Source organism: Xenopus tropicalis, chromosome 5 (genome assembly GCF_000004195.4).
Source record: "Xenopus tropicalis strain Nigerian chromosome 5, UCB_Xtro_10.0, whole genome shotgun sequence".
Lineage (NCBI taxonomy): Eukaryota > Metazoa > Chordata > Amphibia > Anura > Pipidae > Xenopus > Xenopus tropicalis.
Window position 1 is genome coordinate 89,621,191 of NC_030681.2, and position 25,205 is coordinate 89,646,395.

Genomic DNA, 25,205 nt, shown 5'->3' on the forward strand with positions numbered 1-25,205 from the left:
TCACAGTTGTGCACATAACCAAAAAGTAGCAGTAGCAGGATTGGTAGCAATTAGTAATTTTGATTTGATAAAATGACATTAAATCGAAAGCAACTTTTAAGAGTAAATATTTGATTCTCATTGTGTATATATATATATATATACTGTATACATCAAATATCATCAAATCTAATAATCTGATATTTTATTGTAAGGGCTATCGTTTTTCCTTTAATAAATTTAAATCTGTTATTACTAATGACATTACTAATTACCATCGCTGGGGATTTACTTTGTAATGACATGGGAGACTTTGTTGGCCAAGGGAAATTCACACTTTCTACAAGGACAAAGAACTCAAATATACCTTTTCATTTATGCAAGAGGCAATAATCAATGGTAAAACATTGCATTACATTTAAGAGACTGAGGTGCTTTATTATCAGCAACTTCTGCTTTGTCAATACATCATATATTTCCATATGTTACATTACCATAGCAAGAAACCAGAAAATAATGAAAAACTGTAATTCCCCTTTTAAGAACGTGTTTATAACATTACCCCTTGACTATAGATTTTAAATATTTCCTCCTTAGTACCTGCTACTATAACTAAGAGCTGGGCAGTAGGTGAGAAAGGCTGCAGCTAGCACACAGTTTGTAAGTAGATCCGTAATGTTGCACTCTTCCACTTTTTTCCTCCATTCCTTCTCTTTTATTTTCAACCTAAATACAAGTGTTAAATATCAATCTTCCATAAAAAAATAATAAAATAAATAAAACAATTAATAAAACAGTACAGTACAATGAACCACTGTTGATTGTGAAAAAGTGATCCTATATACCAGTGCTGTCCAACTGGCGGCCCGCGACCCCCCTCTGTGTGGCCCCCCACCTGTCTGGCTGCTTTGATGGCTTACTCTTGTGTAAGCTTTAAATGGTATCAGTACTGTGATTAACTGGCCCCCTGCATTGCTCACACCTCAGATTCAGGCTGTAATCAGGCTGTATTGTTTAAATATGTAATCCCCTGTGTTGTTCACACCTTTTAATCTCTGCATTGTCCACCCCCTGCAGTGTTCACACCACAGGCTCAGACTGTAATCACCCACATTGTTCCCCTGTTCACACCTCAGACAAGACTGTAGGAGCAGTAGAAACCCACAAATAATCCCTGCACACTACAAAAAGAACATATACTGTGGTGGTACTGCAATTAAAAAGTTTTTTAATATATAGTTATTGTACAGACTGTAGGAGCAGTGCCAGCATTGTGTCACTGTATGCTGCCTGTGTGTGCCAGGGCAAGCAGAGTATGGCACACACAGGCAGCATAGGGCAGGCAGAGTATGGCACACACAGGCCAAGTATGGCACAAACCAGCCAAGAATGGCACACACAGTCAAAGTATGGCACATGCAGGCAGGGTAGGGAAGGCAGAGTATGGCACACACAGGCAGGGTAGGGAAGGCAGAGTATGGCACACACAGGCACTCAGGCAGGGTAGGGCAGGCAGAGTATGGCACACAGGCAGGGTAGGGAAGGCAGAGTATGGCACACACAGGCAGGGTAGGACAGGCAGAGAAAGGCAGGTTTTTGCTGTACTACAACCATTAATATGGGTATGGTCATGTGATAACATGGGTGTGGTTTCAAGTGGGTGCGGTTTAAAAAGGGGGAGTGGTCAAAACTGGCTTCCATTATCGGCCCTCCACCATGTAGGTCGGAAAAATTCTGGCCCTCGGTACAACAGAAGTTGGACAGCACTGCTATATACAATTAACACTTCTTGTATTGCCTTTATATGTTATACCAGGCAGTAGGATCATTAACTTCTGTTCCAACACACATTTTAACTTATGTGCCTTCTATTTCATTAAACATGAGATATAAAAATAAATAATTATCTAGAGGCCAGTTTTATTGTTTGTATAGGACTTAAAAACACCACATGCACCCAACATTTCATCTTTGTATGTTAGCCTGACAAAGGAATGTAGAGAACAAATACAATTTTTATTACTTTTTTAGGTGGCAAAGAGGGACAGGCAATATATGATTGACAGCTGAGATTTTCAAATACCTTTATAACAGGTATGGATGTTTTAATAAAAAAATAATTTGGGTTTCATGTTTAATCTGAAAAGAATTTTATTATATGCCTTTTTTTGTCTGGGTAACTGGTCACTATTAATACGGATTGTAAGAACCATAAGACTTGATTTCTAGACTATGACACAACAACAAATGTTTCCCCCGAGTTACAAGAGAGAAACAAAAAAGAGAAAGACATTTTGAGATTTAGACATAGACATTATCGCTCAATAATAGTTCAAGGCTAATGGACTACACAATGCGAAGTCTAGCCCCAGAAATATGACCAACCTTTCCAGAATGTCCAGAGCAGCCCAAAGCCTTTCCTGCTGTGAATTCAGCTCCACCCCTAGTTGGTATTTATGACCCACAGCTAGATCATATTGCTCATGCAGCTGCGCAACCTGCAAAAGGCAGTCATAATTCACATTAACATGGCTTTATAACTACAGTGAAAATATTTTAAAGAGAAACAACTAATTAGCTACCACAGAACTTCTGCTGGTCCTAAATGTGATGCATACAAATGAATATGATTAGAATCCAAATACTAAGGAACAATAAAAAATGATCATGAAAATGCAAGGTTTCTTTTTATTACAGCTATGGGAACAATTGGATGCCTTGGACATAGATCAATCAATTCATTAACTATGAGATAAATATGACTACATAGTTTCATGGAAAGTTTACTCGTGTTAAAGGAGGATGTCAACCCAAACAATGAAAAACATTTTTTGGAGGGGGGGGGGGGTCATAATTTAAAAATGTAAGAAAATGTAATTATATTATCTGTAAATGTAATTGCTTTGTTGAAAGCCATATCTCTCTGCCCCTTTAGATCACAGTGCTGGCCAAGATTTTCCATGCTGAGGCCCACTTATCCACTATTTCACATGTTTAAGGGACAGAATTCTTGAAAAAATTATGTCATACTAAGAGGTCTGCGGAGATCTTGGGCATGCTGTAGGGGCAGGTACAGGTGCCATATTTGTGCATCTTCTAGATCTGTACATATATAAGAATCATTATACAACCTACTCTGTAGATGGTACTATAGCCCCTGAAATATATACAGCCTATTCCGTTTCTACCTCAGCTTGAAGAGAAGGGAAATCATCTTCAGTGAGTGTACCGAGTGTTTGTCCATGGACCACTGGAAGCTCTTCTTCTGTGTTTTTAGTTGCCACCTAAAATACATGTAATAAGGTTACAGCAGACTGAAGGTCTGATGGGATTGACCATATCTAATGTTGTTCTGAGGAGTGACTACCCTTCATCAGTAGGCCCGTGTTTCAGTTGTACACAACATACAGTATTTCTAAACATCACATTTCTGTTTAACACATAAGGACTTCATTTCAATAGTTTATTGAAATTTTCTTGTCTTTTGTCCATATTCAAATAATAAAACTGAACAGCTTCACATGTTCAACATACAGTATAAGCTCTTGGTGCACAGTAAAGAACATATCTACTCACCAGCTAATGTTTCTGACAAGATCGCACTTCCTGTTGATATTAAGAGCCTTGCTTCATGACTAATATAGTATGGTAATATGGTGGCAGAAATATTTTGGTTATCTGTAGCATTGTGTGATGGAGCTGTATGTATTTTTTTCTAGATCTCTTTTATTTTCATTTTTTTAGAACATTTGACATTATCAGGTTCCATAAAATGCAGGCTGGCTGTGGTTATGATGGGGGTTAACTTACCTGAAGTCTTTTTCCAATCAGTTTCTAAAAGAGGCATTATATTAACCCTGCTTCCATGTGCTTGTTGCCATAGCAAACAGGTTTCACTGTGTTGAGAGGGGGTGTTGTGGAATTTTGGTGAAGCTAGTCAGGGTGTTCCTGTCTTAGTTATTGGTACTAATTATTGGCTAGTCTGACCCCTTGATGATGTATATTTTAATTACCATGTTTGACCATGTTATTGCCAGTCACCGAGTCTCTGCTTTTAGCTGACAATAGTCCTGCTCATAAAATATGCAGGCAGCTATCTTAAAGGGGTAGTGCAGGGTTCTATGGGTACTACTCCCAATAGTTTGTTCAGGGCTCATTCTCAGCCTAATATTACCTAGACTCACTCCTGCCCTGCTTACTCTCTAACAGGTTCAGGCACAGGGGGGCCAGTACACTGTACTAGCATTCTGGTCATTGTACTAGAAAAAAATAATTTTCATTGTAGGTAACTCATCTTATAGCCCCTAGATAAATTGCTTGTAAGTGTTATTTATTTTCAACTCCACTTTTATGCAATTCAAAACACACACACATAGAAATGCTATGTACAATTTTCATTAGGGACTAGACCTTTTTTATAGTCTCATAGACAACACTGCATCTAAAAGGGCCTTATGTCATGACCCCATACAGCCCATTGGCTTTTTGAAGAACTTATTTGCAACAATGACCGCAGTGTTCAAAGTGCAATTTCAGAATAACTGTGGGCACGGATAGCAATGTGCCTGACAGCTGATGTATTAAAACATGCAATTCCCAAATAATCACACACAATTCTACTGAAAAGCTTCAGAGTTTAGATATCCACATTTGCTGCGCTATAGCATTGTACATTATTGTACTGTACTTCTCAGATTAAAAACAAACACAGCAGTTTGCCTTAATTTACCACAATAGATCTTTTTTAATACTTACAAGAGAAATTGTTTCTTCCTTCAGGCTAAGTTCATCCTTTTCCCTTTCTAGATCAGACAGTGTTTTGAGACACTCTTTCAGGGGCACACAAAGCCGAGTGAATTCCACAATGGCAACAATAAATGCTACTAATGTAGCTGCATCTTCAGAACTGTATCGTGCTGCTGCAATCGTTATCCCTCCTCTCTTTGCTTCTTTTATTTTGCTATTGTCTGGGTGGGAATACTTTTTAGCCGGTGTGATGGACTGGGGTGTTGCATCTATGAAAATAACATTTCCATACTGATATTCCATACTTATAAATAGGTGGAATTTAAAAAGTTTAAAACTTAATTTAGCCAGTGATTCAAGTGCTCAAATATATGTTCTGCTAGCATTCAAATACCCACTGGCACTTTCAGTATACTCACGTGGAGAAGCATTTTCCAGCAAGGATCCTTCACCAGTTATGCCATGGGAACCTTCTCTTGCTCTCCCAAGATACATTTCTACATCTTTCAGAGCCTTATCTGGAAGTCCATCTTCAAGTTTAGCTATTCTAAGTATAAAATATAAACTCTGTAAACTTACAGTTTATAACATATTTTCCTATTTTAACCTTGGGTACAGAAAGATTTTCTCCTAAAAAACATGTAACAAGAGATGTAATGAATGGCTCAATAAATAGCAGTTTATAAGGCCCTTTTATTGCCTGTTTCCTGGAAGACCTAATTGATATGCGCTTCCACATGAAGACTTATCTATCTAACATTCACAGGTAACTTTGCTAAACTTACTTATTCGCTCATCCTGTAACCTACTTCTGGCCAAACACATGCATATCCAAAATAAACATCATGTGGCTGAAAAACAAATTGACTATATGACTGGTGGTCATCCTGGTTAATGAATCTTTCTGGACACATAAGGGAATTAAAATGCTACAGATCATCAGAAAATAGTAACTGAACTTACTGATGTATTAAGTCAACAAACTTGCTGCTGTCTCCTACATGGTACTGTAAAGTCTTCCATCTGGCTCTATCCACTTTATCCATAGCATCCCTTGTACCTGCAGACCAATTGTAAAGCTAATTTAAGTATTTGATTCATGTTAAAGTAATTGTTTTAAAAGTATTATATTAAATTTGTTCCCAAAGCACTGAAATATATATATATATATATATATATATATATATTCTCTTATTTGTTTTCAAGGAATATATATATATATAAGGAATACATATATTACATGAAAATATACATTACCTTTCCGTGGTAATGATTTTCCAAAGGGCGAAGGCTGAAACCTGGAGCTACCTCTGCTAGCTACTTTTTCATATGAGTGCATGGGAGATCTTGGTAGATCATTCATGTTTTCATTTTTTGGAAGACAATCAACCATAACCAAAGCCATTTCTAAAATCTGGGAGATGATAATGCGCATTTTTAAGGTTTTTTTTGAGATTCGAAAACTAAAATTTTCATTAAAAACAAAAACAAACGGTTGTCCTGCTTACTAAGAGACAAAATGCATGTAGGCTTGTTGGACACCAGGCAGAAGTGCCCCTGCTTGGAAGGTTTCCCCATTTTTGTTCTAAACGTGTCTGGAGAACTGCCAATATTGAGCTAAGCAAGATAATTCCTAGGGGACAGAGCACCGTTTTAGCAACGTTCAACTAAACTTTAAAGGGGAACTCTGGCTTTCAAACCAAAATGTGTTAAAGAGCCCCACACAAAACAGAAACCCCTAATATACCTATTGCTGTAATACTTCAAAAAAGTATTAATAGATACAATTTTTATATGTTGAAACCCAGCAGCAAAACAGTTCTTCTTTTTTGAAATCCTGGTAGGGGAGGAGGGACTAATGTGATGTTGTAGTTGACTACTGTACAATTTTAGTCTCAAAGTAGTTAGCCAGATCAGCAGGAGAACAGAGGCGGCAGGCTTAGCTTACTGTTCCAAACCATATTATTACATTAAAAATCATTATCACTGATGAATATTACAAAGTTGATTTGAATAATGTTTGCTTTTCATAAAGCTTAAGTTGTGTTTGGGTGAAGTTCCCCTTTAAGGAAGAGTAGCTGTCAGTTAACCCAGAATGTCAGATTATTTGTGAGGCTAAATCATAAGTTTGTTGTAGGGTGACTCCACCGAGTAGTTTTATTGCTGAACTGGAGCACTGAAGAACATAAAGATAAAGGATTAAAAAAAAAATAATAAATAAATATATATATATATATATATCTGTTCATAACATTCCAACATTCCTTCCTTCCAGAATCTTTTGATAGGACATGTATGCTATCCGGTTATTGCCTTCATTCTGTGCTTACCTGAGCAACTAAATATGGAGGATTCTGGCATCTCACAAGTCTCTCAATGCAGGCTTTGTCCACTTTATTGCACCAGTGCATAACCTAACAGGAAAACCAATGGACTGAATCAGTAAGTTAAGGAATAGAAGTATATGTGTACATGCTGTGTACATCTGAAAATTGTATCTATATAAGATAAAGTCTCCAGCATAAGCATCCATCATCTTGCAATTTTTCATTACTCACTTACTGTGAACTCCCTTTGCTGGCCATCTAGTGCATCTGTATAAAATCATTTTAGTGTACTCTTTGACCCTTTGGAACCACCATACTTCTACAACCCGGATTCCAAAAAAGTTGGGACACTACACAAATTGTGAATAAAAACTGAATGCGATGATGTGGAGGTGCCAACTTCTAATATTTTATTCAGAATAGAACATAAATCACGGAACAAAAGTTTAAACTGAGAAAATGTACCATTTTAAGGGAAAAATATGTTGATTCAGAATTTCATGGTGTCAACAAATCCCAAAAAAGTTGGGACAAGGCCATTTTCACCACTGTGTGGCATCTCCCCTTCTTCTTACAACACTCAACAGACGTCTGGGGACCGAGGAGACCAGTTTCTCAAGTTTAGGAATAGGAATGCTCTCCCATTCTTGTCTAATACAGGCCTCTAACTGTTCAATCGTCTTGGGCCTTCTTTGTCGCACCTTCCTCTTTATGATGCGCCAAATGTTCTCTATAGGTGAAAGATCTGGACTGCAGACTGGCCATTTCAGTACCCGGATCCTTCTCCTACGCAGCCATGATGTTGTGATTGATGCAGAATGTGGTCTGGCATTATCTTGTTGAAAAATGCAGGGTCTTCCCTGAAAGAGGTGACGTCTGGATGGGAGCATATGTTGTTCTAGAACCTGAATATATTTTTCTGCATTGATGCTGCCTTTCCAGACATGCAAGCTGCCCATGCCACACGCACTCATGCAACCCCATACTATCAGAGATGCAGGCTTCTGAACTGAGCGTTGATAACAACTTGGGTTGTCCTTGTCCTCTTTGGTCCAGATGACATGGCGTCCCAGATTTCAAAAAAGAACTTTGAATCGTGACTCGCCTGACCACAGAACAGTCTTCCATTTTGCCACACTCCATTTTAAATGATCCCTGGCCCAGTGAAAACGCCTGAGCTTGTGGATCTTGCTTAGAAATGGCTTCTTCTTTGCACTGTAGCGTTTCAGCTGGCAACGGCGGATGGCACGGTGGATTGTGTTCACTGACAATGGTTTCTGGAAGTATTCCTGAGCCCATTCTGTGATTTCCTTTACAGTAGCATTCCTGTTTGTGGTGCAGTGTCGTTTAAGGGCCCGGAGATCACGGGCATCCAGTATGGTTTTACGGCCTTGACCCTTATGCACAGAGATTGTTCCAGATTCTCTGAATCTTCGGATGACGTTATGCACAGTTGATGATGATAGATGCAAAATCTTTTCGCTGGGTAACACCTTTCTGATATTGCTCCACTATCTTTCTGCGCAACATTGTGGGAATTGGTGATCCTCTACCCATCTTGGCTTCTGAGAGACACTGCCACTCTGAGAAGCTCTTTTTATACACAATCATGTTGCCAATTGACCTAATTAGTGTTATTTGGTCTTCCAGCTCTTCGTTATGCTCAAATTTACTTTTTCCAGCCTCTTATTGCTACTTGTCCCAACTTTTTTGGGATTTGTTGACACCATGAAATTCTGAATCAACATATTTTTCCCTTAAAATGGTACATTTTCTCAGTTTAAACTTTTTTTCCGTGATTTATGTTCTATTCTGACTAAAATATTAGAAGTTGGCACCTCCACATCATTGGGTTCAGTTTTTAATCACAATTTGTTTAGTGTCCCAACTTTTTTGGAATCCGGTTTGTAGCATGTGGCTTATTACAGTGCATTGTGAGAGTCCAGACTCCATTTTGTAGCCCGTTCTGTGGCCACAGTACATTCAATCTTCTCCCCTTTAGTAGCATCGCTGGTAGGTAAATGGACTTAAGCCTGCAGTAAACCACCACTATAGCTGCTGCACCTCAGAGACACTGCTGCATATAGAATTTGTGCCAGAATTTATATGTTCATGTTACATTACCTGTGCATTACATGTTCCAGTTATTGTTTTTATTCATTGTAAATCATTCATGTACTTATTGCATTTATTTCATTTACATTTCAGTTTTACCTTTAATGTATTATTAAAAAGAATATATTATACCTGGCTCTTTGTGACTTTTAAACTATTCCGTACATCATCCAGATCATTTTGTGCCTTCTCTATCTTCTGCAGTATATCATTTAGGTGTGATTTTTTACTGGCTTCCTTCATGCGAATAAATACTTCGTCATATTCGTCAAGCGTGTCTGAGGAAAAATATTACATGGGTTTCAAATATTAATAGTTTTATTTGTTAATAGGTATTGGAACTATTATTAAACATGGTCGGAAGTTCATACATAAAGTACATTGAAAAACATTTAAACATGAAAAAATACAGTTGTCTTGACATTAACATGGATTCTTCCCAATTTATTTTAGATCAAGGGCAAAAAAAATGAAATAAGAGCTTGAACCATTGAAAGTCCATCATTCTCTATTTATTTATATGGGGTTTTCACTGTGTATTTATCTACGGGGGCGAATTCTCACTTTCTCCCAACAATTTAATTGTCCAGTTGTTTGCAAGACCAAGCAGGCAGCTACCCACAATTTTAACTAGCTTCAACTAGACAATATCGCTTGAAATGCGTTGATGGACAAATCATTTTGAATGATTGTTTCAAGGTAAGCTTGGTTGTACAAAAAGATTGGCTGGTTGGAAAAAATTGGTTGGCTGGAAAAGACTGGTTGTATGAAAAGATCTTATAAAAGTCTACATGTGTATGGCCAGCTTAAAATTTACCTCTGAAGAAGTGTAACATTTCTCAACCTTTTTCACCTTTTCTCATACATATTATTTTCATATAATTACCCTTTAAGTGGCTTTATTATTACCCTATAGGAACTTCACAAGACAAGAATACAAAAGAGACATTACTGCACAGAATTCATAAATAAAGCAACTAGACTCAGAATGTTTTATACTGGCAATTTAATTTGTATAATGTGGCATAAATCTATTTAGATTTAAATATAATACCGTCTTTCAGTAAAGCATCATCTTCCTGAAGTACATCTACATCACTGTCATTCTGTGAGAGAAAAATCTGAAGATTCTTGTCTCCAACTCCTGTTAAAAATAAAACTTTTTGTGTAAATGAAAGCAAGATTTTATTTTGCTATCATGTAGAAGACATTATTCAAAAAAAGCCGTGAATATTTAGCACTTTTTGAAAGTTGCCTATATGTTGTACTATTGATTATTTGTAGCTTGTGCCATATTTCTTAGCTTTGCAGACTTATTTCTTCTTGGTTTCTTGCAGGCTAATGCTACACCAAAGTAAATTCTGTTATTTCTCCTGTAACCTTTCTGACCTAGTACAACACATCACCTTCTGAATTCCTTGGTTCAGTTCTCTGCATCTCACCACGATGGAAAGGCCCACAGTTTGGGAAACTCTATCTTAGATAAATCACATAACTCACCAAGCTCAGCCTTTAATCTCTCCAGTATTGAGGTTTTGGTGATAAGTTTATTTAAAACATCTGCAACTGTAGCTTGGGCTTCTTCATAGTCTTTACCAATTACTTTAAGAGTTACTTGAGTCTCTCTTGCCTCTGTTCTTGTTTCGTCCAGTGTTTTTAATGCACCCCTGTAGGGAAAAAAATTAGCAATACACTCACTGTTACAGTGGGAGAAACTGTTCATTGGAGAACTATGTCCTGGAAACTCAAAAAAGGCCTGGCATTATGGAAGAGTTGTGAAAATCCAAATCAAATAAGTTTTGGATTCTCCCAGAGCAAACGTGTGAAAAACGAAACCCTGGGACACGTTAAACCTGTTTTTGTTTTTTGGTCTTAGCACAAAATGCTATGGGGGTTATGTAATAAAAGGAACTAAGTTTGCCTGAGTGCAGTATCCTCTAGCAATCAATCCGCAGGTAGCGTTTACTTTAGCGTTTATTGCACCCCTGCCTAATGTTTTAAAATTTAGTGGTTGAGCACAACTTTCCCCTTTTTTGCTAGCGTTTACTGTTCAACAGTATCAAAGCTGACATTGTATTGGTTGCTATGGGTTACAGCACCTGGGCAAACTTAGTGCCTTTTATTACATATAGGGGTATGTGTTGTGGAAATCCAGCACTCAGAGAACATTGGAGATGATAGTAGCATTAAGTTGTTAGGATGCTTTTCATTACTAGAAAGTGCAAAAGTAGGCAGGATTGAGGGCATAACTTGGGGGGGGGGGGGGATAACTGCACAATAAATGTGTCAGCATTTTTATTTACCTTTTGTGTCACAATAAAGGATATTTTGCTACTTAAGAGTGCTAAGTATGTTGTGTATATCACATGGTAAATATCCCAATGAAAATCCATTCCTACCTTCATGATCACAATGCAAAAGGAAAAACATATCACTTACTTTAATTGGCTGATATCTTTATCCATTTCTTCTTTTTTCTTTATGAAAAGGAATTTAAAGTTATCAAGGAAGATTTTTAGTGTATTTGGCCCAATAAAAACTTTATCAGTCACAGAATTCTTTCCTGGTGATAGGATACTCATCCTTTCCTGCATTGAGAAATACACATGAATGATATTCAGTGTAATTATACTGTACACAGTAACTGAGATATTCCTCTCCAGTTTTGAGTAGCATTACTTTAGCGTTATGGCCAACATCCTTTACCTCAATAATTTCTTTACAATATGGGAAATTAGAATCACTTCTCTCTTCCACTTCATCCATCGGTGTGGGGATCAGGGAATGAGAGCTGCCTTGAACCCATGGAATTTGCCCATTTTCTTCAAGCATATATCTATGGATTAGGGTAAGAGATAATGCAACACTTTCCCTGAGGAAACAGAATAAAACTAAACATTAGTAAATATATTTTCAGATGGGGATACAATATTGTTATATTGATAATGAAAATGTTTACTTTCTTTACAATATGCAAGGGTATCTTACTTCATATTGTCCGTGTGTGATTCCATGATCCCATGTTGCACAATGTAATGCTTTGCTTCTCTATGGATGGCCTCCTGTGACCAGGTGTCTACCCATATCATCTGGCAGCCATTTACAAATCCTGGAAACTTTCTGCAAAAAAAAAAATGTATTTTTGAGAAACTCGTTGTGTGTCTAATTTCAGCTTTCATTGAACTTTGTATTGAACTTTATCCAGGTTTCACTGTGTTATTGAAAGCACTAAACCATAAAAAAGATGGAAGTGCTTTAATGAAGATATATAATCCATGCAGAAAACTAATTCACAGGAAAAATAACATCTTAAAACATCCAGTAATTATATAACTAGGTATCCCCATTACCTAGCATTGGCAATTGCAAGACTTACTTTATTGCAGTCCTCAGGAGAGAATGGTTTGGAGGCAGGCATACTATAATACGGAGGAGTGATTTCACTTGGGAAACAAGGTACTTGGCTGGGTCAGGACTCAAATGGGGGCGTTTCCTCCTTAATGCTGGTCCAAGAACCTAGCGAAAATAAAAAAAATTATAAATCCATGAAACATGCTATATTAAGGTTCTTTTTTTATGTAGTGAAGTGTAGAGAATTTGTAGTTTTTATTTAGCCAGCATTTTTCTATTGTGACTTTTATATATATATATCTACTTTGTTAATTTAGCAAAGCTTTTCCATATCATGTGTTTTCCAGCTAAGAAAGCAACCTGGCTTTTAATGACCATGCCCCATTGCTGAGCATCAGACAGGATGTGACACAGTCAAAAATGGCAGCTGCCAACACTGCTACCCATCTATAAATCTGCTGCATAAGTACAAAAGACAAAGACCCGATTTTGGCCAATGTTTTATGAAATAATAAGCATTTTACTCTTTAAATGGTGGGGATTGCTATGCCCCACTGGTAACTTTGGTTTAACCCTGATGTAAGTAGGCATTTACCTGCAAAAGGTCATTCATTTCCTCACTGCTGAACAATGGTGCATACTCTCCACATATCAGCAGGCTGTTAATGGCACCTACATAGCTTTCAATATCCAGTTCCTGTGCCTGTAACATGGTGATACCAACAATAATTAGTTATTTAACTGTTTGTGTAACTGTAATACATTATAAACCTTGTTTGATTGCCATACTGTTTAAGATGTTTCTTTCTATTATCATTCTACATAATATAATTTAGTGGCTATGAGGATTCCCAGTAAATTGTTTAGTGGTATATATTTTTAATTATCATTTTGCATTGTGATATATGTTTTAAAGGGTAACTGGGTTGTTAAAGCTGCTAATGCTGTCACCAAAGTGGAATAAATAGAAATTAGTTGCATAGCTGATCTGAAAGAACAGGATTAGGCACCTGAGATGGCTGCTTACATACCAATATCACAAATGGAAGAAATACATTTATTGGGTTAATATCAAAATGTTAAATGTTAGAATCTTTGATTTGCAATGTAAACAGTGTGCTGTAATACAAACTATATCATAAAAATCATGCCTGAATCCCTTTAAGGAGTCAGACTTCTTATCAAAAAATTGTCCAGGCTCCCACATGGAGGGATAGAGTAGCTCAAACCCTCTGGAGTTCAGCAGTTTCTGTGCAGACAGACTCCCCTAGACCCCCACACGGAGTCTGTTAGTCAGCTGTATGATAGCTATGCCCAGAAACCATTAGATGTTAGTAACGTATACTACACCGCTAAAAAGAAACCACTACAACCTGCCGAGTGCATCATGATTGTTTTATTAATGACTGGTCAATACATTCTAAGGAATTTAGTCCTAGTGTAATTTTAACTAATAAATTAAACTACATGAATGTCACATAAAAAGCTGGAGTTCTCATTATTGGATAAGCCAAATCACCCTTACTTATTAAACTAGTAAGCGCAGCATAACTAATATGCTTTGCTAATAGCCTAATAATAATGCTATAAGCATAGCATATTTTCGAAGTATAGAGCAAATTTCTACAATAGAAAAACTCTAACATATGGTAAAGTGATTTAATGGGTACATAGCCCATAGTACTTCCTAAAACAAAGGACAGCTGCTTTCTAGTTTGCTTACTATGGAGTGTAGGAATCTGACCAAACAAAGTTAGATTTTTTTTTTAAACAGCAAAAAATATTCAGTATTTACATAATGGTTATAATTAACTTTTTTTCCTTTACACATAATATAATAAAAGTTAAGGAGGCCAGAAAGCATCTTCCATTTTCTCATCTATTCATAGGTTAAAAAAAGTTTTTGTAGTCACAAGCATGCTACATTCCGAAATAATAGTCTAATAGCAGAGACCTGAATTTGATAACACTGGCCTTTTATGTTTATTGTAATTTTTAGATAATTGCACATAGCAGACGTATAATTAGCATTAAATCAAAGCAAAGCAGGCAATAATCCTGCTACAAAAGAGGGCAGAAGAATGACTGCAATAATACAATGATTACAGTTGTTAAAGAACTCTATAATTAAATTGTTAGACAACACTGAATTATAACTTATAGAAGGAGAAGGGACAAGATATAGGTGTCATTTTACAAAGCCATTATTAGATCACTAATTTTCCTAAAATTAATTTTATATCAGTTTAGCTGTGTAGACACTAAAAGGAAAAATTTGGTTCTATTCCCATGCAGCTCTGTGAATCACTCAGCTTTCAGGATAGCGGTAAGGCTACAGAGCCCTATCTGACTGATTTATGCATCTATTATACCCCTAGAAACACCCCAAGAAATGTTATACAAAACGAGTCAGATTCATAAGCAAATCATCAACGCTGTGTGCATTTTGTAGGCGATACCCACTTTTTTTAGTAAGTGATATATAAACACATTCAAGGCAGATTGCTCAAATAAGCAACTAAAGGACATGTCTATCCAAAAAATAATTTTTACCTAATAAAAGAAAACCTAACTTTCCAATATCAATTATAAACATTTTTTTAGTGCTTTTAATAGCAATTATATACAAATAACTTAAAACTATTACAAACTTGTAATTTGTTTTCTTTTTTAGGCAATATATTATTTTTGGGTTCACATGCCCTTTGAAGAAGAGTGAAAATCACAGGGGTTCCAATTTCTTGGGCACCCCCAATCATTCTAATTGCTAAGCTGATCCCAGCCCAGTCCTTCTCCTTCTTCACCTTTACTTCCAAACTATCCACTGTACAAAAGTTACAAAATCATTGCTGTACTGTTCGCCTCTCTCCTAGAGTAATGTACACAATCACTGGGAAGACTTTACAATGGAAAAGAAATGCAAGAAATTCCTTTATAGAAGTCTTTATAAGGTTACAAAGATCCTATAAACACATGTTTGGAGTTTGATTCTTTATCATATAACAGAAATTGGAAAGGCCTAGAGAGATCCATTATGGACTTACTGTTAACAAGATGGCTGTTGGTTTTCCTTCTACAGCAGAAGTATGGATTGCTGATTTTAAACTGTTAATAAAGTTGCTATGACTTGATGTATCCAGAGCATGAAGAGGTATGTCCGCAACATATAAAGCCATTTTCACAAGGGTAGATAAGCGAGAGCCTACTGCTCCAACCAACATAACATTCCCCCTGTTGTGAAGAAATATAGCACAAGAAACATTGTTAGTAGACTATAGAATTTGATAGCATGCGTTTTTTTACCTTATGATCTACAACAAATCAAGAGCATGTCCCTTACTCTATCTCAACCTGGATTGGAGATCTGAGCATAGAAATTCAGCCAAGGTTATATGTATATTTATTTTTTTTATTACAGCTAGTACTAATATTAAAGAATAATTGTAAAACATTTATAATATAGAACAAGATATGCTACCTACCTACAGAATAGAATCTAGAAATTAAGAATCACTTACAAATTCAGACTCTATTTTAATCGTGTTATGTCTTCTACTACTCACCCATGTTCATATGATAAGACTCGGTGCATGCGTATTATACTTATGACTACATTGTCTGACAATTCAATGTGAAGCTTTTGCCTCCCAAGTTCTTCATTATAATGCTGCACAATGGTTTGCAGGTATCTCCTTACATCATCTAAATTCCCAACAGGCTGCAGCATGACCTGTGATAACAAACATATGATAGCCATATGACAAAGAAAGCTTATATAAATATTGTCTGTATATATAAATGTCTTGTCAATAAAAGGTTTTACCTTGACCCCTCTGTTCCCTGTGCTGATTTGATTTGAAAATGTCATCTCCAAAGGAAAAGTTACAAATAGTTTCTCTGGTGCAGATGTAGAGATATCTGGAAAATACTGAACACAAAGGGCCCTGATTTCATTCAGATCCTTTAACAATACAAATACTGCACAGTCAATGTCAGGACACTAATGGCAGCATGTAATAGAAAAAATATTTGTTGTGCAAACAATTCTTCCTTTTGTGGTTATGTAATATCCATTTTGAAGAATCCAAAGAAACACAAGACCCAACATAAAAAAGACTGGACATGTTGAAGTTTATGTATGTAATAATATTTCTAGCTGAAACTGCCATTATTTTGTGCTCGTAAATTACACCACTTTCAAGAAGGTCTATTAAACTGTAATAATGGGTATTTGCAGCATGCAATGTAATTAACTGCCAAGGCAACAATATTACATTATAAAATTACATTTTTCATTCTGTATTACATTCTGCCCTTTCTAATACATGATATCATATATTTATATGTACATTTTTATGGCAACTCTTGCTTCACAAACCTTTACTAAAACATAGTGACAGAATATGTAAACTAAAAAAAGATCATGCCCTGCTGGATAACTACTAGAAGTATGGATACTACAGTACACAAAAAGAAACGCCCCTCCTGGATGTCACTGTATAACCAGTAAGTATATAGAGTGGCCAAATCATACAAGTCTTTAGCTGCTTCTCATCAAGAACATACATCTATCACCCACAATAGTTATATTTTTGAGGGCTCAAACTAACCTTTGCAATGGTATTACTTAATTCATATTTGAACCAGTTCAGGTCAATTTGGCGACAGATCCTGTCTTGAACAACACGGCACATTTCATGTTTCCAGTAAGATACAACAGTAATGTGGTCTTCTCGATCTTCATTGGACAACCTCCGAAGTGCCTTAGAAGGGAAATAGATTTAACTTTTAGGGTTAAATGTGTATAGGTAAATTATATTCCCGGAACTTATCTTAAGACAGTATTTTAGAGCTTCTTTGCAAATGTATAATGCACTTGGCAAACAAATACCTGGTATGTCCTGTTAATTTCTCTAATGGAAAACAGATAGTGTTGTCTTCCTTGAGTAGAAGATGAAACTAATACTTTCTTTATAGATTCCAAAAGGTGGCAAGACGCTTTGGCAATAGACAGTTGCAATTCTTCTTGTAAGGGAAGTCCATCTTTGTCACCCATGTTTGCCTATGAATTATATAGAATCTGAATTGAATTTGAAAATCTTTTCAACATATTTACATTTGACATTTAGAGGTCCATTTATTAATATTTGGATTTTTATTTATCAAAGTGTCTGAATTTAAAAAGTACAAATGAAAACAATTGTGGAAAAAACACAAAAGCCACATTTTATTTGATTTGTCGCACGAAAACGGCAACTTTTTCGTATTGTTGTAAGAAGCCAGTGTCAAAAAAAAGATCTGAAAACCTCCAAACCACAGAGCAAAGAAAGATCTTTCAGTTGTACAAGTGACATCTGCCATTCTATATGATCTTGACAGGTTTTAGCTGGCATATTTTTGCAATCAGATTTGTTGCGCCTTTGACACATAATAAATTGCAAGAAGTGTTTTTCTTTCGACAAAGGTTTTGGCGTAAAAAAAACATGAACACAAAAATGAACCTGCTGCTTGTTATTTTTATAGATCATAAGCAACGTGTTAAAACTGTACTGTACATGTACCACGGCACATGTGAACTATTTTTTTTTTAAGTGGCCTATGTCCCTGAAAACTGCTGCTTTATGACACATTTATTTTTAAATCTTTTAATCTTAGTTCAATTTGATAACCATTTCCTATGGTCGCACAGAAGAACTATTATCTACTAAGGCTGCACAAATTTCTTCTTGATATAAGGTGCAAAATTTGTACAGTGCAGGTTCAAACTGTAATCCCAAATAGCAACAACCAAACTCCAGTCCAACTATTATGATGAAAGTAAAAAGGCAGAAAGACATTTTTAGTTGAAACTTACTTCAAGTACAGAGAAAATGACTTGCTGCAGTTGTGATCCTTCTAGTTCTGGGAGGTGAAATATGGCAAAATGACGCTGAAAAAGAAATAGCATTACCGAATCTGTTTAATTCTTGTACAATAAGTGGTAAGGAAATATTTGGTTTGGTCACTATCAACAGCAAATCATCTGCAAAAGCAGTTGTTTTATATTCTGTGTCAAGTCTTGAGGCCCGAAATATTTTTGCTCTTTCGGATGGCAGAAAGAGGAGGTATTCTATATAAGTGTGGTTAATGTTAAATTAATAAAATCCCAATTTACTTTGTCAAACGCCTTCTCTGCATCTGTTGATTAAAGCAGTGAAGATGTATTACATTTCTCATTCCATATGGTCCAGTTTATTGATTTGCTGGTATTTTCTTTGGCTTTCCCCTTACAAAACTGGTCTCTGGATGCAGGGGGTAAGGAGTGGTTTAAATCTTTGAGCTAAGATCTTTGTAAGTAGTTTTAAAATGATATTTAAAGGGGAGATTTTTCCACAATTAAAATGTTTTGTAAAATTTGACTGTATAGCCATCTGGACCAGGCTTTGAAACAGCAATACCAATCAATCCCCTATATATATATATATATATATATAATTGTACTACATTATGCATTCAGAAACCTTAAGTTAAAGGCACAGTTATATCAAACATGATACAGCTGCATCACACCTGCATTTGTGAAATCAGTGATTTATTGTGCCAAAGACAGACAATGTTTCAGGCTTCACAACGTTTTGGGTTATTGCTGTAAACTTCATGGAAAATTTCAGTCACTGGTTTCACAATGGACCTAGGTGCAGATCTGGAACTATCTTCTCCTGCATTAACATTTAGATATCTGCCCTTATGTGGTCCCTTGGGTATCAAGGGTGGTCCAATTAGTAAAATCTTATTAGATAAGACAATTATAGAAAGCAGATTTTCAGTGTCACGCACAGTGATCTAGAGTATAAATTGTAGAAAAACAGTGAACATTTCTTACAATTTATACTCCAGATCACTGTGCATGACCCTGAAAATCTGCTTTCTATAATTGTCTTATCCAATAATATTTTACTAACTGGACCTCCCTTGATTAAAATTTCATATTTGTCAAGCAAAAATTCACCCAAAAATGTATAAATGCAAGCATATGTAATTCTAAGACACTTTCCAGATTCAGTAGTTTCAGTAATTTGTAAAAGCAACTGCATCTGAAAGACCCACTGTGAGAGATAGCATTTAAAAAAAAAAATCAAGAAATCACATTGTATGATTTTTAAAGAATGTATTTGCATTGCACTCACTGTATATATTAAATGCAACAGGGATTGCAATATGAAGATGATACTCTTATTTTAGGCTGTAGGGCCAGACTGGTGAAACCTACCAAAAGCCTCTGGCAGAAGGTTCGCTGGATACTGTTCTCATATTTGGGTAAGGACATTGCTGCTTTCACAATAATTCCCTCCAAGCACTGCCATTCAAAAGGCTTTCTCAGTCTTACAAGGACATTATCATCCAGAAGCATCCGTAGCAGCTAGGTCAGAAAACATATTTGTAGTTGCCATGTCATTTTGTGTTAGTTGCTCAAAATTACAACTTTTAAGTCACAGTACAATCACAAGCTGTTTGGTGCAAGGATATCATCCTCCTGTTTTATAGTTAACCAGGCAAAGATTTATGCTCCCTGTATTTTGACTATTTACCTCTCTAATTAAAGGAACAGTAACATCAAAAAATCAAAGTGTATAAAAGTAATTACAACATAATGTACAGTTGCCCTGCACTGGTACAACTCTTGTGTTTTTCTCAAAAAGACTACTATAGCTTATATAAACAAATCTGCCGTGTAGCCATGGGGGCAGCCATTCAAGCTGGAAAAAAAGGAAAAAAAAGGAGAAAGGCACAGGTTACATAGCAGATAACATATAAGCTCTGTAGAATAAAATGGGGCTTCATCTGTTATCTGATAGGTAACATGTGCCTTTTCTGCTTTATTCCAAACATACCAATTTTACCAGTGGAGGGTAACCGTACATTATATTGTAATTTTCTCCTAACAGGGGCACCAGCCCAGGGTACAAGGTAAGCGATTAACATTTTGGCACCCCCAAGTGACTTAGTCTTTCCTTCTCCTTTAAGTGCTAAATAGCTTTAGGCCCAATCTAAACATGAATACATGCACAAATTCTGTATGTGTGTTATTCTGTACCATCCCTATCAACTGAACAGAAAAGAAAGCAAGTCGAAAATAGTATCAGAGTATAGTAAATAATTAACTCCAGTGGTCAAATAGAGTACAGTGTACCTTCTCTGTAACTGTATATAATTTATAGCAGGAAATGTGATATATCTTACATAAATTGGGGTAAATATATATTGATGTCTAATTCTACATACCTCATTGCATCTCTGCATCCCATTTTCATCTGGTGCAGGCAGGCTCATGTCATCAATAAATATTTTAAGAGATTTTCCATCCTTTGCACCATAGACAAAACCTATAAATAATTATAATAAGTATAATTTAACCTAAGTGACATATTTATAAAGCTGTGTAAATATGTTATGCATTAATTGCAAATTCATTTCAAGGGAATTATTTGAATCCACTAGTCAGATAAATATATTCTCTTCCTAGTTCCATGTCAGTGTAAAGAGGTGAATGTGATTTTCTAACTGGACTGAGGTTGTAGCTTGCTGTAGCCCCTAATAGTTGTGCCTAAAACCTGAAGGTTTTCTTAAATACCACTAGATTGTTTCTTAAAGGAACAGTAACACTAAAAAATAAAAATGTTTTAAAATAATTAAACTATAATGTACTGTTGCCCTGCACTGGTAAAAGTTGCGTGTTTGCTTCAGAAAGACTACTATAGTTAATAGAAATAGCTGCTGTGTAGCCATGGGGGCAGCCATTTAAATTGAAAAAAGGAGAAAAGGCACAGGTTACATAAGAAGATAACAGATAATCTGTGTAGAATACAATGGGAATCTGCTAATTATCTGTTATCTGCTTAGTAACCTGTGCCTTTTCTCCTTTTTTCAATTTAAATGGCTGCCCCCATGGCTACACAGCAGGGTATTTACATAAACTGCAGTAGTGTTTATGAAGAAAACACACAACTTTTACTAGTGCAGAGCAATAGTATATAATATATTAATTATTTTTATACACTTTCATTTTTTGGTGTTACTGTTTCTTTAAGACAAGAGGCTTATGTTCTTATCTTTCATAGTAACATAGGAAGTTAAGTTGAAAAAGAATACATATCCATCAAGTTCAATCTTTTATATCTATATAAGAACCTGCCTAACTATAGTGAGCCAAAAGACACCATTTGAAGCCTCTCCAGTTTGCCTGACTACAAGAAGGTAATTGGACCAGTCTCTGGATCATCTTGTACGAAAAGCTTTTTACAACAACCCTATTTTACCTCACTTGCTAAAAAGCCATCCAATCCCTTCTTGAAGCTATCTAATGTGTATGTCAGTATGATTTATTTAGGAAGAAAATTCCACAACTCACTACAACTTTCCTTATCATAGCCATAGCAACATATGAACAACTGTGCCTGTTATCATAGATTAGCCATACATTATAAAGCTGATCTTTTAAAGGGGCAACATTGTTAATAATAAAATAATAATGATCCTTGATCTTGATTTAGCCTTACATAATGTTGTATAACTCCCCATTGCCCATGTTTGCCATGCATAAATCTACTGGGGGTGACCTCTATGAGACTATTATGAACAAAGTGGATATTTTCATATAGGTGATCAGTAGCTGTGGCTTTAAAACATGTAATTGTTTGTTAAGGGTGCACTCATATACCACATTGCTGCAGGTGTCTGTAGTAGGATTGCATTTTCTTCTTTGATCCATGAGTCCCGTGTACAATTTGGTGAGTTATACCTGCTTCCCTAGCTTTTATAGTATTTTGATTGCAAGTAAGCTTCTCAGAGGACACAAACACTGAAGACACTAACTACTTAATGCTACATTACTTATACAAGGTTTACAAGTAACACTGTTGGCAGGCTTTACAGAAAAATAGCTCTTTTTTACCTTGCCTATGAACTATATTTTCCTCCAAAAGGTCTTGGAGTTCTTTAGCTTTTGAAGATCCTGAAAACACCATTCGTTTCAGCACTGTATGAGCTCTGTCTGTAAGTAATAAAAAATACACACTGAGTTATGGTTTCTAAAGGAACTTTAACTGAAAAAGTATAATGGCTTTACAGAAAAATGCACATTACCTTGTGTTGAGATGAAGTCATTTATCAATGCTGTTTTCCCACACCCTGGAGGTCCAGTTAATAACACATGCTGGGATCCCATTCTAGCATATTCCAAAAATGTGCGAATTATCATCTAGTATACAAAGAAATTGTATTAAGTCTACTGCAGGAAGGCGCACATTGTCTGAAAAAAATAAGCTAATGTAGTGCATATATACAACTAAAAGTTACTAAATATTGTTGGCTCACACTCTACTGAGATCAATGCTACAAATGTCCGTGTGTAAATGTCACATACACGCTGCCCAACCTTCAATCTTTTACCATAAAAATTAGGCAATGTTACCTACTTACCGTGTCTTGTGTCTCAACAAACACCTCTCCCATGATATCTGTGCTGCCAATGTATGTCATTTCTGGCAAACGTGACTGCCAAGTGTCCCACTCTCCAGACTCATCAAGGTAATAATCAAAAACGGAAATTTCATGGTCGTCATCTGGCAAACTATATATAAAAAGAAAAATGTGATGTGCTAAAAAAACTGTTATTAAAATTAAAATATCTAAGGGTGAAACGCATAGGGCACTGTCATGCAACAGTACAAGACTTTATGGCATGCTGCAAAATCTCCATTTTGTAATAAAAAATCTGATCATATAAAATCAGATGGTTTCTTGTTTTCATGTGCTTACATACAGCCAATGTATTTCAATGAGAAACAAAAGTCTGTCCCACTTTATATTGCTGGAAAGAAACACAATATGCAGCATTCCCTTTTGACAGTTATGTCACGTTGGGGGGGGGGAATCTTTTATATGTATGTATGTAGGTATGTATATCTTTATATAGTTTACAGATCACAATGTGTTATCAGTTACATTATTTTTTAGGCATCTGCAGCTATATCCAATAAAAAAATGAATTTATTTCCATTTTCAGAATCTTATAGACACTAATTGCATAATCCTATCAACTTTTTCTATAATTTGGATTACTTTAGTAACGGAAAACAATACCATTTTTAATGGTATTTACAACATTCAAAGGGTAAATATGTAAAAAAACAGTGTACGACTGTAATGCTTTTCTTTCTTATTTTCAGTGTCATGGGGTTATAAAATCCTTGTAGTCAGGAAGTCAGGAAAGACCAACTGATCCTTACTTACAAACAGCTAGAATCCCAGTAATGGGGGTGCAGAGATACCATAAAGTAAACTACCCAAAAATGGCTACATTTTTTTCATAATAAAACTAATTTAATGAACATAACACATAATTTCCATGATATTTTTCTTTTTGAGACTGCTTATTGTGGGAAGAGCTGTAAATGCATAACTCTAACAGCTTATAGGTGCATGTTACAGAAGGATAAACCTGAATAAACCTGCAATCAGTTCTCCAGCATCTAAATATTTGCATTTTTAAAATGGATCTTGGTTATTAAGGTAATATATAATTCTCTTCATCAAAGCCTGACTGACAAAGGGCATAAGACATAACTTACACCGAAGTGTAAACCTTGAGCAAATCACTGAACTTCTTTCTTTCTGTACGGTCAATGAGAGCTCCCACAGACCAGATGAGACAAAAGATAAAAAGTCTCTCAATATGTAGTTGTCCTCCAATGCTTTGCGCCTTGTCATTCAGCATGACTGCTAGAAGGTTTGTGCAAGTGCGGAACAGGCAAACTTCTGTGACTGGAACAACTGGGCTAAAAATACATTAAAAAAAAGAATGGATGAAATTATTTTTATCGGTAGACTTAGAAAAAAAAATTATCACTGCATTATATTTCAACAACATGTTTTCTGTATGTAAACTATAGAGGTATGACTACATGTTTTTTTTTTTTTGGTTTATGGGGTCAGTGACCCTTATTTGCCAATTGGACACAGGCAAAAGTGATAAATAAATAATGAAAAAACTATGCAAAATAAAAAGATAAGTTAAAAAGTTGCTAAGAATGGGGCATTCGAAACCCCTAAAACTACTCAAATTTGAATTTTAATTATATCAACCTCTAACCCCCTTATTTAATAAAATATACTAAGTTACCCAGTAGCAGATGTTTCCTTTTAAACAGGTGACCAGTAAATATAAAAGGAATATGACTTCATAGGAATATGAATATGTGTTTTTTAGCTTTCAGAAACATTTCCACCATAACCCATTGTGTGACTGCAATGCTGTGATTTCTCCTCATAGTGTGCTTCTGGCAAGTAACACTTGGGCACATCCACCACTCAATTAAAACACAGGGAACTGAAGAGATCTATGGGGAGCTCCACTATTTTTAGCCCAGAGTGAAAGCATATATATATATATATATATATATATATATATTCCTCATTGCCTACAAGATTAGGAGGCTTGTGAGTTACACGATGGGGCCCATTTACTAAACAATTTTGAGAAAAATTTGTCTTCTCTAAATTATAGAACATTTCGGAATGTATGTGAAAATGTTGGTAAAAGTTTTTCATGGTTTTCAGTAAAATTTCCATATAAAAATCATATTCTGTGCAAAGAATATGAACATTTCGGAATTCATTAACGCTTTGGTTATACTTTCATCGGAACTA

General features: G+C 35.7%; 1 protein-coding gene across 2 annotated transcripts in view; it reads right to left on the reverse strand.

Moving 5' to 3' along the window:
• LOC100497007 (dynein gamma chain, flagellar outer arm) overlaps nucleotides 1-25,205 on the reverse strand; it is a 123,151-nt gene that overhangs the window by 21,426 nt on the left and 76,520 nt on the right. For both annotated transcript variants that reach the window (XM_031902025.1, XM_031902024.1), the window contains exons 57-84: nucleotides 24,128-24,334; nucleotides 22,977-23,127; nucleotides 22,641-22,755; nucleotides 22,450-22,548; nucleotides 20,781-20,881; nucleotides 19,768-19,917; nucleotides 18,373-18,447; nucleotides 17,410-17,580; nucleotides 17,129-17,281; nucleotides 16,342-16,446; nucleotides 16,082-16,248; nucleotides 15,563-15,749; nucleotides 13,114-13,221; nucleotides 12,544-12,683; nucleotides 12,156-12,287; nucleotides 11,874-12,039; nucleotides 11,607-11,755; nucleotides 10,668-10,834; nucleotides 10,222-10,311; nucleotides 9,300-9,445; nucleotides 7,056-7,139; nucleotides 5,983-6,139; nucleotides 5,689-5,785; nucleotides 5,145-5,272; nucleotides 4,735-4,994; nucleotides 3,168-3,263; nucleotides 2,365-2,477; nucleotides 580-705 (exon numbers count right to left, since the gene is read on the reverse strand). In XM_031902025.1, coding sequence (XP_031757885.1) covers nucleotides 580-705; nucleotides 2,365-2,477; nucleotides 3,168-3,263; nucleotides 4,735-4,994; nucleotides 5,145-5,272; nucleotides 5,689-5,785; nucleotides 5,983-6,139; nucleotides 7,056-7,139; nucleotides 9,300-9,445; nucleotides 10,222-10,311; nucleotides 10,668-10,834; nucleotides 11,607-11,755; nucleotides 11,874-12,039; nucleotides 12,156-12,287; nucleotides 12,544-12,683; nucleotides 13,114-13,221; nucleotides 15,563-15,749; nucleotides 16,082-16,248; nucleotides 16,342-16,446; nucleotides 17,129-17,281; nucleotides 17,410-17,580; nucleotides 18,373-18,447; nucleotides 19,768-19,917; nucleotides 20,781-20,881; nucleotides 22,450-22,548; nucleotides 22,641-22,755; nucleotides 22,977-23,127; nucleotides 24,128-24,334 — 3,840 coding nt within the window. The remainder of the gene's footprint in view (nucleotides 1-579; nucleotides 706-2,364; nucleotides 2,478-3,167; nucleotides 3,264-4,734; nucleotides 4,995-5,144; nucleotides 5,273-5,688; nucleotides 5,786-5,982; nucleotides 6,140-7,055; nucleotides 7,140-9,299; nucleotides 9,446-10,221; nucleotides 10,312-10,667; nucleotides 10,835-11,606; nucleotides 11,756-11,873; nucleotides 12,040-12,155; nucleotides 12,288-12,543; nucleotides 12,684-13,113; nucleotides 13,222-15,562; nucleotides 15,750-16,081; nucleotides 16,249-16,341; nucleotides 16,447-17,128; nucleotides 17,282-17,409; nucleotides 17,581-18,372; nucleotides 18,448-19,767; nucleotides 19,918-20,780; nucleotides 20,882-22,449; nucleotides 22,549-22,640; nucleotides 22,756-22,976; nucleotides 23,128-24,127; nucleotides 24,335-25,205) is intronic.